This window comes from Labrus bergylta, chromosome 5, assembly GCF_963930695.1.
Source record: "Labrus bergylta chromosome 5, fLabBer1.1, whole genome shotgun sequence".
NCBI classification, from domain to species: Eukaryota; Metazoa; Chordata; class Actinopteri; order Labriformes; family Labridae; genus Labrus; species Labrus bergylta.
This window is the reverse complement of record NC_089199.1, coordinates 18,586,125-18,603,484: the sequence shown is the minus strand read 5'-3', so window position 1 is coordinate 18,603,484 and position 17,360 is coordinate 18,586,125. Positions and strand designations below refer to the sequence as shown.

The 17,360-nt window shown below is 42.2% G+C and overlaps 1 protein-coding gene across 2 annotated transcripts in view; it reads right to left on the bottom strand.

The window, feature by feature from the left end:
• Positions 1 to 17,062, bottom strand: part of fgd5a (FYVE, RhoGEF and PH domain containing 5a) — a 32,330-nt gene extending 15,268 nt beyond the window's left edge. For both annotated transcript variants that reach the window (XM_020633127.3, XM_020633128.3), the window contains exons 1-6: positions 16,793 to 17,062; positions 12,107 to 14,885; positions 5,599 to 5,716; positions 4,571 to 4,629; positions 4,160 to 4,190; positions 1,017 to 1,168 (exon numbers count right to left, since the gene is read on the bottom strand). In XM_020633127.3, the coding sequence (XP_020488783.2) occupies positions 1,017 to 1,168; positions 4,160 to 4,190; positions 4,571 to 4,629; positions 5,599 to 5,716; positions 12,107 to 14,885; positions 16,793 to 16,802 (3,149 nt within the window). In that variant the 5' untranslated portion in view covers positions 16,803 to 17,062. The remainder of the gene's footprint in view (positions 1 to 1,016; positions 1,169 to 4,159; positions 4,191 to 4,570; positions 4,630 to 5,598; positions 5,717 to 12,106; positions 14,886 to 16,792) is intronic.
• Between the last annotated feature and the right edge of the window lie 298 nt (positions 17,063 to 17,360).

Genomic DNA, 17,360 nt, shown 5'->3' with positions numbered 1-17,360 from the left:
CCACACTCAATGTGATCCTATCTTAACTTAAAGATACAATATGTAGAATTTTTACAATCAAATATCTAAATTAATTAAATATGGACTGAACCTATGTCATTCATATTTGTTGTTGAGTACATAACCTCTAACATTTCTGTCAGTTATCAAAGCCAGAGAAATCCTTCATTTCTTAGTTGTAAGGGGACGTGTCTTGTCGCAGAAGACACCACGCCATTGTCGTTGCTGTGGAAACACCGGATGTTACATCAAAGAGTGCTACATAAGGAAGCGGGAACTGTTCCTGAAAGCTGCTGTGCTGTTGTTGTATGTGCTGCTGTGACACAATGTTAATTATACTTTGATACATTGTCTCGTCTGTAAATGTTTGTCTTGATGACGATCTACATGGAGTTTGTTTTCATCAGGGGTGGGGCTGGAGAATCAGACCCACTCTCATGATTCCCTGCCTGCCTTGACGTGATCTTTTGTTATTGATTTGATTGAGAGCCCCCTGGCAGTGGAATTGACATGCTTTGGTCAGTAAGAAGAGTGTTGATAAGAAGTCTTATTTACCTTTGGTTTGAGGAAGGCTTTTCCTCCCTTGTTCCAGACCTTCTGCTAAGCCAAGCTAGCTGGCTGCCTTTTATACAGTGCACAGACACGATATGGGTATTGATTTTTCAATCGGAGTCCAAGCATAAAAGCTAAGTGCATTTCTCAAAATGTCAAATTATCCCTTGAAGAATGAGCACCAAAATGAGAATAAAATCACGAGTTTATGAGGTTTATTAATTCTAAAAAGCACTGCAGTGTGATGGTGAAATAGCTGATATGCCAGGCTTCTTGGTTGAGAAACAACCTTTGAATTCTCATGCATTTTAAAGCAGCATTTGTATAATGTAGAGTTATAATTGTGACCTTGTAGAGAATAAATTAGAGCCATATAAAAAGTGTCTTTACCCCCCATCTATACCGCATAAGTCATTCTGAGATCCTGTGTATTGTTACATTTGTAAAAGTCACATGTTTCTTACCACTGACTGATGCGCTCCTCCAGCTCGGAGAGGATGCTGCTATGGAGGCTGTAGACCTGAGGGAGCACGCCTAGTATCTCTCCTAGCCTCTGCTCCTCCAGCACTGGCTCTCCATCTTCACTCTCCACCTCTGTTACCGCTGACCTGAATTCCTGTGCAGGGGAGGAAAAACAGGATTAGTAAGGAGAGACAAGTGTATGGCATAGGAACAGATTGTAAACAATAAGAAAGAAAGAAAGGGTAGGATGAAAAGGAAGAAGGGAGGGAGAGCAGGAAAAATAAGAGGCATGGAGGAATGAAGAGGGGGAGAAAAATGGAAGGAAGGAAGGTCAGATCCTCCTAAACATCCTTCCTGTCCCCCTCCTCCTTTCAAATCACCTCAGTGCCTCCCGCCACTTTGGGCTCTATCCAAGCATTTAGGAAAGGCGGCAACTGCTTGTTACACACCAGGTGTTGTTGCATAATGACCTTGGTTCTCTATGATACAATGCTGTTTTGTACGTAAACCCCATTTTTTAGACAAAAACCTGAAAATCCACTGATTGGAGTGAATTCTGGCCAATGGAAGTCCATTCAATCAGCTCACATAAAACAACAAGAAAGGCATTAATAGCTGTAGTGTCAGAGACTAAGTGGACCAATATGAGGAATTATGGGAGTAAAAAAACAGAGAGGGTGCTACTTCTCTACTCAGCAAAGTAAGATAAAAAAAATAAAAAATGAAAGTAAGTGAGTCATATGAGGTGTCCAAATGTTTTCTCTGCATGTACAGCCAGTAAACTAATGTCATACATAAAGCTTCAGTGTGTTTCTGAAAGGGAGAATGTCTGGAGCCCATGTGAGTTAAGCATAGACATAAAACATAAAGAGTGGTCCCAGTCGGCTGTGAGATAATGTGCCGACACTCTCAGAACCCACCGTCCATCATGCACATTGACCAGCCACACACGCACTTCATGCTCAGATCAGTGAATAGAGAGAGCTCTACTTTTAATTTTGCTCTGCACTCTCCACTTTATCCCTATTTCCCTCCTGTAAGGCAGGTCAAGACCCAGCATTAAGCAGTTGGTTGAGCAGCCAGTGATGCTCGTTCATAACTCAGCCCAGAGAATCTGTTCATACTATATCGAGGGTTACAAATGAGGAAAAAAAAAGTCTGAGGCTCACACGTTGTAGCTGTTAAAGGGAAAGGCCTTTAGAAGAGGAGCACGGCCTCCCTTCCTATGTGGACACCGGGCCTGGAAATTCTTTGTATTCTTGTTATTCCTTATCAAACAATGGAACAATAGCTCATGTGTGCCTCTCACTTAACACTCATGCTTCTGTTGTTTCTCCCCCCCCCCCAAAAAAACCCCAAAAAACTGTGAGTTTGTGCATGGGGGGATGCTGGCGTGTTTCCAAACTATGTACTTCAGCTTCATGCCTTTTCTGACATCAGTCAGCATCAACAGTAACATTTATCTCACTACATCACTGTTTGACATTAGAGGAATAGCAACACCCTAACACTGTCTATATATGTTGCAATAGCATGATGAAAAAAATAAAATTAAGCATAACGGTGAAACAGAGAAGAGGTTACTAAGAAGCTTTTATTGTGTCGTTTGTTTAAATAGATAACTTACATTGAAAAATATCTCAAAGCTCCTGTGGAGATTTTTTGTGGAAATCTGATGTCTCATTATCACCTACAAAAACACCCACGATCAGCAGCATAAAGACTATGTCTGTATAATTAGTATTAATTCCTGTAAACAATGCCGCAGAATAGGTGTCAGACGAAGTTATTAACAGCACGCTGCAGAAACAGACTTGATAAAAACATTTACCACACAGCAAATATTCATGTTTTTTGTAAAGATTTGACTCTTAAAACAGACCCAGGTGGTATCTTCTTCTATCGCAACTTTAACATATACAGGACAAAGTCAGTAACGAGATAAGGGGCACCTCTTTGTCCACAGGGGGCACTAAAATCTCCACAAACCAAAAGTTCCTCTTAGGAATTTAAATCATTCAGGCTACTCGTGAACATTACTGTCAAATGCCCACTATATAGTTTTCAACATACGTCTTCGTCTGAGCTTTGGTATGCATCAGCTAATTAGTATAATTGAGCATCATGATGAGGTTGCAGATTCAGGATTATTAGAGGGCTCCGTTGTATAATATTTGCATTAGTTGACTGTTTAATGGCTTCAAATGACATATTACACAAATCAGCTGCTTTTTATACAGGCAGCAGGCGTTCATAAATCACGCTGAGGGAGGGACACAAGAAATTCAGGTTATGACCTTGTTCAAGGTTAGAAGGTACACGTGTGACTGATGGGTTTCTACAGCGTCAATGCCTCTTCCTGTCAGATTTGTTCGAGAAATCATCGACTTTACACTGACTCATTCAAACTATTCATATATGAACGCTTCTGTATGACTTTCCTCTTGGATCAATCATAAATAGATATTCTAAGTGTTTCAGTATCACTTTGGTGGTATTTTAAGATAAATGTCAATCAACCAGTCAGTTTTTATTTTATCTAATGACACTTTACATATAGAGAAGGGGACTAAACCATACTCTAAGCAACATTATTTACAGAGACCCAACTTATAGTAAGCACTTGGAGACAGCAGCAAAGAAAAGCATTTAGCAAATGCAAAAAGCTCGTCCAGAACTAGACTCATTGGTAGACAGCCATCTAAGTATTCAGAGGGCACTGCTTTTTCTGAATCCACTACCAAAATAAAAGGCCCCGACAGCCTTTTTGTGACCTTTAGGTGGCAGACTGCCAAAAGAGTGGCTATCGTATCAGAGTACACATATCAGTTTAGATACACAGGCTGCATCAGCGAGAGCGCCTGGTGGACGCACGCTGTCGTCTTACAACCGGCCACACCAGTAGGACACGTCAACTTTGTCAAGACCAGGAAGTAGATCTCGCTGCAACAACATTGATAAACCTGAGCAGAGCCTTACAACAGGCGGGAGGAGGAGAAGATGGAGACAGAGACTGGGGAGCAGACACACAGGATGTGATGTTATCTGCATGGAGGTTTTCAAGAAAGTTTAATGGGCATTTAGGCAGGACACATTTAAAGCTAATGTGGCACAATAATGGTGTGACAGCAGAGGGTTTTCTTACCTCTTGAAGGTGCTTGAGGGCGCTAACATGTCTGGAAAACAGGAGGAGAGAAATGAATTCAACTGTGAAAAAGGGAATTTACAACCTTCTGCATAAGTGTGTTAATCTTTCGACAAGACTCATTAAATCACCTAAATTATGCAGGATGAGTAAACTACATCAAAGAACGGTTAAGTGTGTATCAGGACAAGGACAAGGATGTTGTATTTAATAAATTACACCAGACACCTGTGTAATCGTCTGTCAGTTTCTCTGCATGCAGCTCAATAGATTAGCTAAGGAGCAGGAAAGGTACATTTGTAAGATTCAGCAATTTAAGAAGACACCAAACATTTGAATTGGATTTGTATACAGCCTTGTTCTGTGTGATGATGACATGCAGTAGGAGTGTGCAAATAGGGAAATACTCACAGCCTCTCCGAGTCGACGAGCTCTTTGGCGACATAGAAAGCTCGGGAACGGCCATCAATCTGTGTGACAGGGAGGGAGAACAGTGGGAGATGAATGAACACAGCTAATGTGTAAAGGCTCTCTGTGGGCACTTATCACTCTCAACATTATAGCTACACAGCGGCCAAGGAGAGTGTCGAAAAAGCAAATTCACTTTTATATTTTCATTTGTTAGATTCTGCTGTCAAGAATAAGACTGATTATTTTATTACAGGGCAGCAAAGACGAGGGCTTTCTCAAACATGGGAACGTTTAAATTCAGATGCATTATGTATGAGAGGCTGTGTGTGTGTGTGTGTGGTGACAACAATGCTGCCCATTCATTTAGAGGCCAATCACAAGGACCCAAAACATCCGGACCAAAAACATAACATTTAAGCCATTTAGGGGTTTACCAGCAAAGCTCCTGTATCAGTGTTATTTTTTCCTATGAGGGGCAGTTCACAAACACTGAATCAAAGAAAATCGGATCCTTGTTTTCGCCACATACAAACAAAGCACACTTTCATTGAATTAAAATGTTCCTGGAGCCAAGTGAACTATCTCTGGTCATCTTCCCCTTTGTTTTTGTTTTTTGCCTTTAGTTTATTGTATTTTTCTTCTGAAGAAAGGAAAACAAGGAAATGTATGCGCCATGACGAGAGAAGGACTCTGGTATTATTGTGTTAGCAGCAGGAAGGGAGGGGTCCATATCTGAGCTACTGTAAAATGTCTGCCTTTTACTGTATGGATGTCTGGGGAGTTGAATCATTTCAATTAGGGAAATGATTTTATGGGACAATGACATCTTCATTCATATCTACGGCATAGACTTATTCTTATAACTTTAATTAAAAATCCAACCTGATGCCTTCTGATTTATCATTCAATAGGACTCCTGTAGCATACTATTTTCAAAGTGTTGATTTTCTGGATTCATTTCTTGCTTTAAGGATTGAATTAACCTCTTTCCTACCTGAATCCATTTGTCTCTGTATCCCATATCTCACCTGTCGGTCGTAACACTGCTCCCCAGCCCCCTCTTCCTCCTCTGAAGTCCGCCCATGATCCTCATCCGCTGACAGCCCAGCGGAGACGGGGTTCATTGGGAAAGGCTCTGTGTAGGCACTGCCAGGGGAAGAAGGAGAATCCAAAGTATAAATGCAGTTTTACAGCACTGATAAATACATATGAATATTTAATACTATGGCAGCATCTTCATTGTAGTATTGCTTAAATGGCAATACTTCCCCCCATAAAGAAAGAGCATGACTATTTCCAGTTGGAGATGCAAATATACATGAGGGACACAAATTCCAAACAGCACATTTACAGTATAAGCAGCTGTATTCTTTGACGCAGCATATAGCCTAAACACCCTGAGAAATATAGGGATATGGAAATAGATGGTTTGTCTTTTCCTGTGTGAGTCTCTGAACATTTCCACTCCTCATGTGGAGTCCTCCAGTGGCACTCTGTAATCCCTCTTGTGATTGGTTCTTCCCACAGATGGCACAGTTGTGTTCTTATGCTGATAATCCTTTTGTGTGCTGCTGTACCTGAGGGGGGGGGGGCACGGTTTAGGTCATTTCACACTTAATCCCCTTAAATGCAACCTGTGGTAATTATAAAATGTCCTCTGACCCATTAAGATCCACTCAGTGTATTTGACCACATTCACGTGGAGGATAACAATAGGATGTTAACTGGGTATATTGTCTAATAAGCTAAATAACATCTGTTGGACAGCTTGACCTTTATAGCTGTCATATATCTGCCATGTAGCTGCTAACTTGTAAACTATGAAAACGTTTCATAGCATACATGCTCGGCAACATAATAAAGTTAACCACCAGTAAGATATAAAAGCTAAATCTTGTGACAAATCTGGAATATGTCATGATGCATATATGAAAACGATTAACCGTACTGTTAGACGCAAATAACACAAAGGCCAACTTGGAAGACGCTACGTGCAATGATACAGAATAGTGATGTATGTTGAGTTAATGAATGAATTCTAGGATTTATAACATCAGTAATTCTCACGACATCTGCAATTCTTTCTGGCAATGAAACAACTCTGGAGCTGCTTTGCATTCTGGTCATTTGAATCTTTCAGTGAAACCAATTCTTTGACAAACGTCTTCTGTGCTTTCCCTTCACATAACTATATCTATGACCCACAGGGTACTACATGCACAGCCAACCTACATTCTTAGGCGCCGGTCAGTTGCAGGAACATATAATTAAATCATAAATAAATAATCCGTGGCATACTGAAAATGATTTTATTGTTACTGAGCAAAAAAAGCGTTTCACCTGTAGCTTTCTCAGGAATGGCAGCGCCTTGCTGGGCAAACCTGAGGAAGCTACATGCTCACGTTAAAGTTACAGTAACATCCAACAACAGTAACATCTAATTCAAAGACATCAAATCAGGCTGACTGAACATGTGAGAAATTGAACATTTTCCTAAAACATATCTGGTAGAAGGATAATGATGATTGTCCTGAGGTCTTAAACACCCTCCTGTGTGTGCAGAGAGGAGAAGGCTATTAAAGACCAAAGGTTTTCAGAGTTATCCACTGGATCTTCTCCATTCACACATACACACCCACCCACCCACCCACCACACACCCACCCACCACACACACCTCCCATTTGGGTGGGCTGCAGAAGACACATACTGGCCATTACTCATGGTTGACCTCAGAGTAGACAGATGAACCTGGTGAGGGCTCCTGGGATACAGAGGAGAAGGGGTGGGTCTTCTTTGAATTAACTCATAGGTTTTGATATATTCGGGGGGGTGAGGGGAATTCCTTCATATGTCCAAGAAAACCCCCTCAAAGTATTCTCACCTTTTGACTCTAGTCTACTATGTACCATCAATATCACAATCACAGAAAAACATTATCTGTGCTATAAACTAAGCGCTCTTTGCTTTCTTGGTCAGAAAACCTCTCTTAACACAGATGCTTTAGCTTGATGTTCATATTGTTCTTTATCAACCTAGCCCATTTTTCCATAATTTAAAATCTCAAAAATTACTTTTTTAGTTGCACTTGTCAGATTCACAAGGTTTTAGCTATATTCAAATGGTGGGCTATAATATGGTAGCATGGTAGTGCATGAGGCCCTTTAACAATACCATTAAGGCAACGCTATTACTCCAGACAAAGCCCAATGTCTTTTATAACATGGCAAAGTTAAATCTACTGTGTCAAATTCAGACGAGAACACAATGACTCTCCTTAAAAAGACCTGTCTTCTTCTGTGGAATGATGATTCCTGTAATATGTAATTCAATCGAGCCAACATTGGGTACTTAAATATATATTAAAAGCAATCTGGCAGGCTTTTTCCACTTGTAATGGCGCTATTAAAGGAAATATGAGTAGCTGAAAGGGCTTATTAGACCGCTAACTATAGCAGATCGGGATACTGATGAGGGGATTTAGAGAATTGGAGCAGTTTTAAATTGTTTGCTGATTTTGGTGATAATGATTGACAGTTAGCTTGTGGTATTCTGACAGTGTAAGATGAAGAGATTTGTGAAGAGTCTGGTGTTTTGACTGCTGCTGGCTGTTATTCATATGCAGCAGTGTTATTTGCTCAAAGCTCATACGTTTTCAGCTGATTTCTCCACTATGCTAACTTTGCAGTTTTGGGTGCATGAAATGGGAGACTGAGGGCATTCCTGACAAACCTCTGCACCAATAAAAGGAAACCTGCCGCACCACACCTCATTTTGTTGTTCAAGGGAGAGTCTGGGAACCACCAAACCACAATGGTGACCCCCTTCTCTTGCCATCATCCTTTTCTGTCCTCTCTTGTCCCCGCCAGAGCCCCACCCTTGTCCTGCATTTCCTGTAAACAGACTGGTGGGAAGCTCCACGACTGGACGTTTCCTCCCCGGGGATGACCTGGCAGTGACCTCTGAGCTCCAGGCACCAGGCCTGGCGAGCCAACAACACGCCCTGTCCACCAGCTCGCCACACAGCACAAAGCCACCACCCAGTTCAACAATGTACTTAAGATGGCTCCCTCATCACTACTAACATCGCAGTGGGAGGAGGAGCTGTTTTAGAGGCCATGGCAGAGCTTTGTCATCACTCTGAGAAGTCTCATGTATGGTTTCATGTGAAAACAACGCCAAAGGGTAAACTAGAGATGAACAATTGTGTATACATTAGCACAATGCGCCACTATAGCTCTTTTTACAGTGTGCACAGGGACGACAACACATCTGCACTAGTGTTATAAGTCTACAAGGAACTACTTAAAGTGGACACAAACAACACTTAATAGGTTCCATAAGTTCAGCACAATCACAAATCCCAGGCTTCTTTTGGCCCTTTTCAAAACTCATTTGTTGCTTCATGGCTTCTTGGCAAGGATAGTCCTGCTGAGACTGCACTCTCAGCTGGAGCCTCATCTTTGATAAAACTGCACTGGGTTGTAACTTAGCTTGCATGCACTTGTAGACACACGCACGCACGCACGCACACACACACACACATGCACACACACACACACATACACACCTCTACAAACAAACACCATGGTTTAGGTTTGGGACAAATCATTAGCATGCATACTTTTTCCATTGTTCAATGCTTGCTAATGAACATGTCTCTTTGCTTAGCGTGAATGCATGTGAAGTAGGCTCTGAATGGTGCTCTACATTAATCACACAAATGGAAACAAGCCAAGCCTGTAGCACAGCAGTTTTGTGAGTTCTCCTTAACATGCATGCCTGATACTTTGTGCAGAACTCTGAGGCCTTTTGGCCATTTCCCTCGCTACAAAAATCCACTATATGAGGGTCTGAAACCACGCTGACTGATGAATGGATCTCAATAAATCACTGCCACCATCAGACGGGCAGCCTGGGACAATGGTAATGTCCAGCTTTGAAACAGAGTTTAGAGTAAGCTGACACACAAAAGCAGGGACAAACATCTACAGTGACTACACTTGTCCAATATTGTGCAGCACACTTACACACACATACATTCACACTCAAACAAACATAAACCATGCCCGTATAGACACACTAAAGAGCCGCCCTGGCAACAGCAGCATCTCCGGAGGGAATGCAGTGAAGGCGAGGTGACAGGACAGATAGGTTATTTGCATCATTGTGAGAGGTGTGAGACCTCCGACACACAATGAGCCACATCGATAAGATCACTGAAGAGAAAAGAGCTCTCACTGAGGGGCCATTGTCTGTGAAGTAGGAGGGTTTCAAATGTGGAGGATATGTGGAGAGTTTAAAAAGCACACTGCATGTTAACAGTCTGGCGATAGTATTGTGTCTACTGTTGCACCGAATGTCTGGCTGAGAATAAAAATAGAAGAAAATAATATAAATGAAAGCCGAAACCCTAATAAAAGGCTATCTACAAATAAATGTTGGAATTAGTAACAGCTCAAATTGTGAAAAAATTAGGTTTTAGAGTTGCGAAAAAATTTGCAAATTCCTACATAGATCAACAAATGTGTGGGTCACATCACATGTAATTGGCTCTTGCACGGCAGAGGTGTTACAAAAGTCATGTGTAAGCAGACAGTTATGTCAGAAGGGGGCCTCTGTTTTAACTGATGATGACTTGTATGTATTTTCAGCTTTAGAGTAAACACACTCTTTGGCCATTTATAATTATGTGGACATCTACAAATTCTCTTCATATTTGCAGATCTGTATACGCATCTGCAATCTATTTAAGCATTTTCAGATTGTTTCGCAACAATATAGCTCAATAGGATATTACAGGAAATAAAGACAAGCATTGAAGCACAAGTACTTCCCAAAGATTGTCTCGAGCCTTGAAGCTCTTGGCCTGTCTCTTGGTCTGTACACACAGGTTATCACACACAACTTTTTTTTATTAAGACTGGGGAAAGACAGTGGGCCTGTAGTGGCTGAAGCTGGGGCACAGGGGCCGGGGTAATTTGGTACAGTCTGACCGTGGTGATTCCTCAATCTATCACACAGTGCAGTAAATCCTGCTATACCCCTTGAGGGTCCAATGAAAGGGAAGCACTTGAGAGAGAGCTACTTTAATAAAAGCACTCCTAAACTTAACCATAAGTGTCAGGTACAGGAGAGCAATTACACAGGAACTGCGCTTGCTCCCTTTCTCTTGTTCTCACTTCCCCTCCCTCTCCTTCATACTACTTTATTCCTTTAGTCTTGTTTTCTTACTCTCCTGCACCTTGTATTAACACATCCCCTCCCCCTTCTCTCTCACTTTCTTCTCAGCTTCCTTGTGTGAAAGGCACTCCCTTCGTTTTTACACTTTTAATTGCAGCCCATAATGACTTTCTTTAATTTGAATAAAATAAGTGAGTTAGCCCATTGCAATACCTGTTCTTTCACCTAAGACGTGCAGAGGTATAGCAGCAGCACAGATGTGACCGCTAAATCTACCAAATGAAAAAACAGGAGTAAGCTCTCCCAAAAGCATTGTCCATCTTTCCAAAGCCAGCGATGCCTGACACAGCAGGCTGCTCATCTCTCAACGAACACTTTCTTACATGAGGGAGCTCTGATTCAACTCTCAGCCAGGTGCCCTTTGCTCATCTGAGATACAGTGTAAGACTATCTGTCAGCTGTTCAGGGGTCAAGATTGCCCCATTGAGCAGATGGGTCCATGCCTAATAACCCAGCTGACTACTTTGAGAGTGGTTCCCTTGATGAACACTCTCACTTCTTCTTCAGACTACAAAGGGAACATACTTGGTTTCAAGAATGAATGGCTGGGAGGAGAAACGCTTTTAATGATCATAAATAACAACATAGTATTGGATTTTTTGTGTGTGGAGACATCTTATTTAAAACTGCAACAACTGACAATTTTCCTAAAAAGCCATCCCATTCTTCATCTGTCAATTTGGAAGCCTTCAAACGGCTTGATTTGTGCTTCCATACCAAATGTCTTCAATTTACTAATATGGACAACAGAAGAAACCAGCAAACATTCACATTAAGGAGCCAGAATTGTTACAAATGTGGCAAATGTGAGTTCTAGACACTGTGATTGATGGTGAAGATTTCACCCGCGTTTTAGATAATAAGCCCTGCCTCTACCTCTGAAATGTTTGCTTCAACACCAATATGACTGAGGAAAATAAACACATATTTCATTGGGCATTATCATAGCACTGAAAAACCTGATGACTGAGGCCTGTGGATTCTAAATTGTACATGCAAATTCCAAAGTCATGAAAAGCACAAACAAAATGCAATTGACCTTAATAACACTAGTTTCTGGACTATGAGGGTTTTCTTGGTCTGGATGGTTGAGTTGGCTGCAAAAAATAAAAAGTCGGTTGCTCAAAAACAGGCCAAAAACTCGTCAAAATTCTTTCAGTGGCCAGATGCTTTATGTTAAAAAGGTATGCTGATGTATAGATCACATTTGATTGTGTAACTTGGCTTAATCAGCCCTTTCAGGCTCAGTTTAGATGATAGAAAACCATTTTAACTTTATCCAGCTTTTACTTTACCTTTCAGTGTCATCTGTCGATACCAGGGGCTTGCTGTTAATCCCAGGGAAACTGTTCATATCCACATAGCCATCGTTCTCATTGCAGGTAATCGTGGTGTGGTTTGGGTCTTCAAAAAACTCGGTCACAGTGTGTGATCTGATGGGTCTGCCTGGTATCTGGATGTTCTCATAGTCTGAGCTCATGGCTGGGATGTTTTCATAGTCAGAGGTGTCTGCACTGGGGAAGGATATTGAGCGGGGTTTGGTCAAAGGCAACGGCATGAGGGAGCGCCTAGAACGCTCCTCGAAGGACTCCACTCTTGAGACACCCCTGCCGTAGGCTTTGGGGTCACCTTTCCTCCTCTGGTTGTACAGGACAAAGGTGGATGGCAGGTCTGAGGTACGCTGCTGGGGATTCACCATGTGGGACTGAAGCTGAGGAGAGCTGCTGGTGCTTCTGCGATCAAGGTCTATGACTCTTGATGGGCCATGGTGGCTAGACTCTGAGGAAGACCGTGAAGAGCGGACACTTCCATCACTAAAACCTTTTGAATCGGTCTTTTTCTTGAACTTAAGAGCAAGGAAGCGCTTGAACGAGGACTTCTTCTTAGGAAGATCATTGGGTTCATGCTGAATCAGAAGGGATGGGGAACTCTTAGTGACTGGTCTTTTAGTGATGTATGCCAGCTCGAATGGAGGTGGAATGTCTACTAGAGAGGTTGGAGTGGAAACGCCACTAGATGACTGATGGCTATGCTGTGAGAAGCTTCCAGAAGAGGTGATAACACATGGGAGCGAAAGGGTATCATCTTTCCTCCTCATCCTAATGTCATCCTTTAATGATTGGCCACTCTCTGTGGGACTCTTCAAGGTCAACTCAGGACCCTCTGCGGACCGGGAATATAACAAGAAGCGACGAGACTTCATTGAGGGGATCAAACAGTTGACAGCAGGCTGCCTTGAATTTCTAAATGGTTCATTGTTCTTCTCCAAGGCTACTGTACAGTAATCATGTGTTTGGTACTCTGTCCCTGTCTCCTCTGGTACAGTTTCAGGGACATAACCTGGAACTTTCCCAGAATAAGAGCGTGATCGTGAGACAACTGTCTTCCGATCAAGCATCACAAAGTTTTCCCCTTCAGAGTCAAACCCTGCCTCTTCATATATATGCTCTTCACTGTCTGAGTCTGTTTCTTCATAGTAAGGCACAATATGGCAGTCCAGTTCTTCAATGTCCTCTTCGAAGGCCTCAGTGGTGTGGGCAAACACCACCCTGTTGGTGAGTTCTGGGGTGCGGCCCAGGTCTAGATCGGGTGGCACTGTGATGTTGCACAATCTGAGGCGAGGCTGGCAGCTTGAACGTTGGCTGAGGAAAGCCTGCTCTCTTTTAGCTGTTCTCTCTTTTACACTTTTCCCTTTGACGTGTATCTTTTCCGTTTCTTCCTCCTCATCGTCATCTCCAATCTCGACGTAATCCTCAGAGGAAACACACTCCAAATGCTCAAAGTCATCTGCTTTAGAACAGAGACTCTCATCGATGTCTGCATACTCATCTGCTGACTCACATTCCTTTGCTTTGTCATTGTGCTGATACGACAGCTCAGGGCTTTCCTCCGTCACACCCTGATCACAGAGGGCTTGCTTGTCCTGAAGCTTGTCCACATCATCTGATGACACATAGTAAGGTTCCTGAATAGACCCATCTGCCGTTTCCAGTTCATTTGAAGGTGTCTCATCTGATTTATCCTGACACCACTCAGGGTCTGCAGTCTGGGCCATATCTACTGGGACGGCTTCAATGACCGAATAAGGCCCGAATACATCCTCAGTGCTGGATGTGAATCGGAAACAGCCAGAGAGGTCCTTGGTGGCCCTTTCTGGTTGCCATACCTCTGTGTTGCCCGTTTCAGCTGGGTCACATGACTCACATGTATCACTAGCATCATCTGTTGGGCCAATCACATCGTAGGGATACTCCTCAGTCACAGTTGGAAGCACATTGAATCCAAATGCAAATCCACCAGCTTCTAGCTTGGTCTCATGTGGAAGGTGCGAACAGTCTTCACTTTGTCCACTGTTCAGTTCTAGAAGACCTAAATCTCTGTCACAGTCACTGAGTGATAGTGTTTCACCAAGGCTTTCTTCTTCTTCATGTCCATCTGAGTCGCCTTTGGGGTAAAACCCTTTTTCCGTCTTTGCACTACTACTACTACTACTCAGTTCTTCCTCTTGTACATCCTCTCCTGTTTCATCCTTCATTTCAGCAGGCAGAAGTGAGGCAGTTGATTTAGTCTCATCATCAGTGTCATTGCAACCTCCAGTCTGGTTCAAGTCATTGTCAGTGTTTTCATCATCAGTAGTTTCAAGAGTAGAACCATCATCAGCTTTTACTGTGTCCTCAGAGCCAACGCTGTTGTCATCTTTTTCTAATATGTCCACTGCTTTTTCTTTTCCTTCCTTAATTTCACCTTCTACTTCATCCTCACTGTGCTCTGTGTCATTGTCATCACCTGAATTCTCTGCCCCACATTTTTCCTCAATGTCCGGGCTCTCCTCAGCTATTTCATTGATATCCTCCGTCTCCCCATCGGAGTGAGCCAGGTCTCCGTTGCTCAATCTCTGTTGGGGGCAGGGCTCCTTCTGTGCATGAGACTTATAAAAGGGTCCGGGCTTTGGGGCGACAGGGGGCTTTGAGCCATGCAAAGGGGGACACGCCCTGGACATCAGTTTGGACTGCACTTTGATGTTCAGATGACTGCGGATCTTTGGTCGAGGGACTTGCAGTTGATTTTGAAAATCTGCGTGCAAACAGAGTCAAAAAAATCATGTAAGAAAAGTGTAAAAGCATCTTAATGCTTTCAATTCTAGGATACATTTTACTGCTTTATCAAGCCTCACATAGGGATAAATGTCAGGGCCCTGTTATGTTAAAGAATGCTAATAGGAAGTTAAGTCCTGTACAATACTCAGGGACATGCAGAATGCTGCGGGGGACATTATCAGCAGGAAAAACAACAGAGCCACAGGGTACTTAGAGGAGGAACAATAACATCTCCCTGTCTGGGAAATGACACATGAAGGTTAGATGAATACAGCAAAATTTACGGAGAAAAAAAAGAATCAAAAACTTTTAAAGAAAAACTGATATCCCTTCAAAAATGAAAAATCAGTATATAGAAAAACAACAATATGGAGGATTATGTAGCTATGACAGTTATCACATTTTGATGCTGTGCGTTAATGACTTGTTTTAAAATGAGAGTCTAAATGTGGTAGAGTTTTAAAATGTTAAGTGATAAATCATAAAAGAGAACAGCTTACAACATTTAGAATTGTCATGAAACACACCCATACTTAACAAAGTGTGTACACCCCTTGTCTCTTCCTGTTATTTAGTACCTGCCCTGACGCACATCCTTTTAAACCCTGTGTGCACTCTGACTATCTCTGAGTGTTCTCGCTCTCTCTCTCTCTTTCTCAGTTTTTTTGGATTAATCTTATTCATCTTACATGACTTTTAAACAGACTGCTTTTCATCGACGTAAAAAAACACTCTCAGACAAAACTTTTCAGGTTTTGAAAAAGAGTGGTGCTCAATGTCACTGCAATCATTTCTATAATCCCAAGTTTATGAGCTTCTCCATTAGAGCCTCCTTACAGGACCTCACACAGGATGTCCATGGGGGGGGGGGGGAGGACATTAACAGCATGGTCCCCCATCACTCCTCCATGAACCTCTAGGAATACACATTTTCACAACACAAATGGACGTCCTTCATGCAATTTTTCCTTCATTCGCACAAAACCTTTTCGCACTACCTCACACAGATTCCAAAACACACACAACCACCCACACTGGCACAACCTTTTTTTTTTTTTTTTTTTTTTTTTGCTGAAAAGGTCCTTTGAGTGCATCAAAGAACAATAAAACCGGGAGAGAAAACAAGGGTCCCAGCCTGACAAAGCACCCAACTGCAAACAACAGGATATGAATTATGCAACAAGAATTCAATTACAACAAATGTTTGAAAAACAAAGGAAGAGATAGACACTGGGACCATGGCAGTGCCAAATTTACAGGATATGATTTCAGACTTTGTCCTCATAATGAAATGTCAGCCGTCAAGACTTGACAACCTGTCCAAACTCTTAAGTGACAAGAATGCGGAACAAAGGGGAACATTATTTTGTTTAATTCGAAACTTCTGATTGTTGAGAAAATATATTGGCTATCAGAGAGGTTTAGTTGGCTTCTTTCACTTACTGTAATACATGACAAGGCACTTGCAACACAGGTGACAATCTGTAGCCTATAAAAATGTAATCTATACATAGCCATGGATTATAGGCCTAATCCAATCTAACCCTATTACTTATCCTGGAATTGAACAAATCCCAGTAGAAAACTTGATCCGTGGATTTAAACTTACTCAATTGTTTTTAATGCATTCAACGAATTGATTTTAATTGGAAACATGCAGGGACATCTGAATAAAATGTACATAACTTTATGACAAATCCTACATTTTATTTTAAATATGAAACAACTCAGGCAGAATAATTTGTCAACCAAATAAATAAAGTTTATTTGACTTACATCGCCCTCACATGAACACACAACGTTGCTTAAATTGTGCACCACTTTTCTTTGTTTTAAAATATTTAATGTTTCAGGACTTTTAAAGAGGACAATGAAAGAACCAACCTGCATTCATGGTGGGACATCATCATCTGCTGCCACCGATAGTTATCCTCATTTTCCTCCACACCGACTGTGTCCCTCGAAACTAGGCGGAAACTTAATCCGAAAACAAACACAGTGCGTGAAAATCAAGTTGTACACGAGGACATGCAGATCGTGTTGCAGTGGTTATCTCAATTGACAGCGTACTATAAAAGACGCCTGTGTTCGTATAGTGTCTGCTGAGCTCTAAGCCGGCGTGCATCTCCAGTGCTGATGCTACTGTGAACTAGTGCGCTCCTGCCTCCTGTGTGGAAACGGGAGGTGCTGGTTGGCGCTTCCTGAGGCTGGACTACAGACCCACGCGGACGCGGACGAGGAGCGCGAATCAAACCCACTCTCTTTATGTAGGCTATCCACTGACTGCACACCATTAGCTTTACTATCTAAGTAACTGCAGGTGTTTACCACTACCACACATAGCATCCAGGGATATTCCACTCATATCTGAGCATGTTTTGCTTCGGACAGCTGATCCACAGTTGTGTGCAACCGCAACGATGCTTTTCTCTGGAGGTAGAGAGGAGTTTAA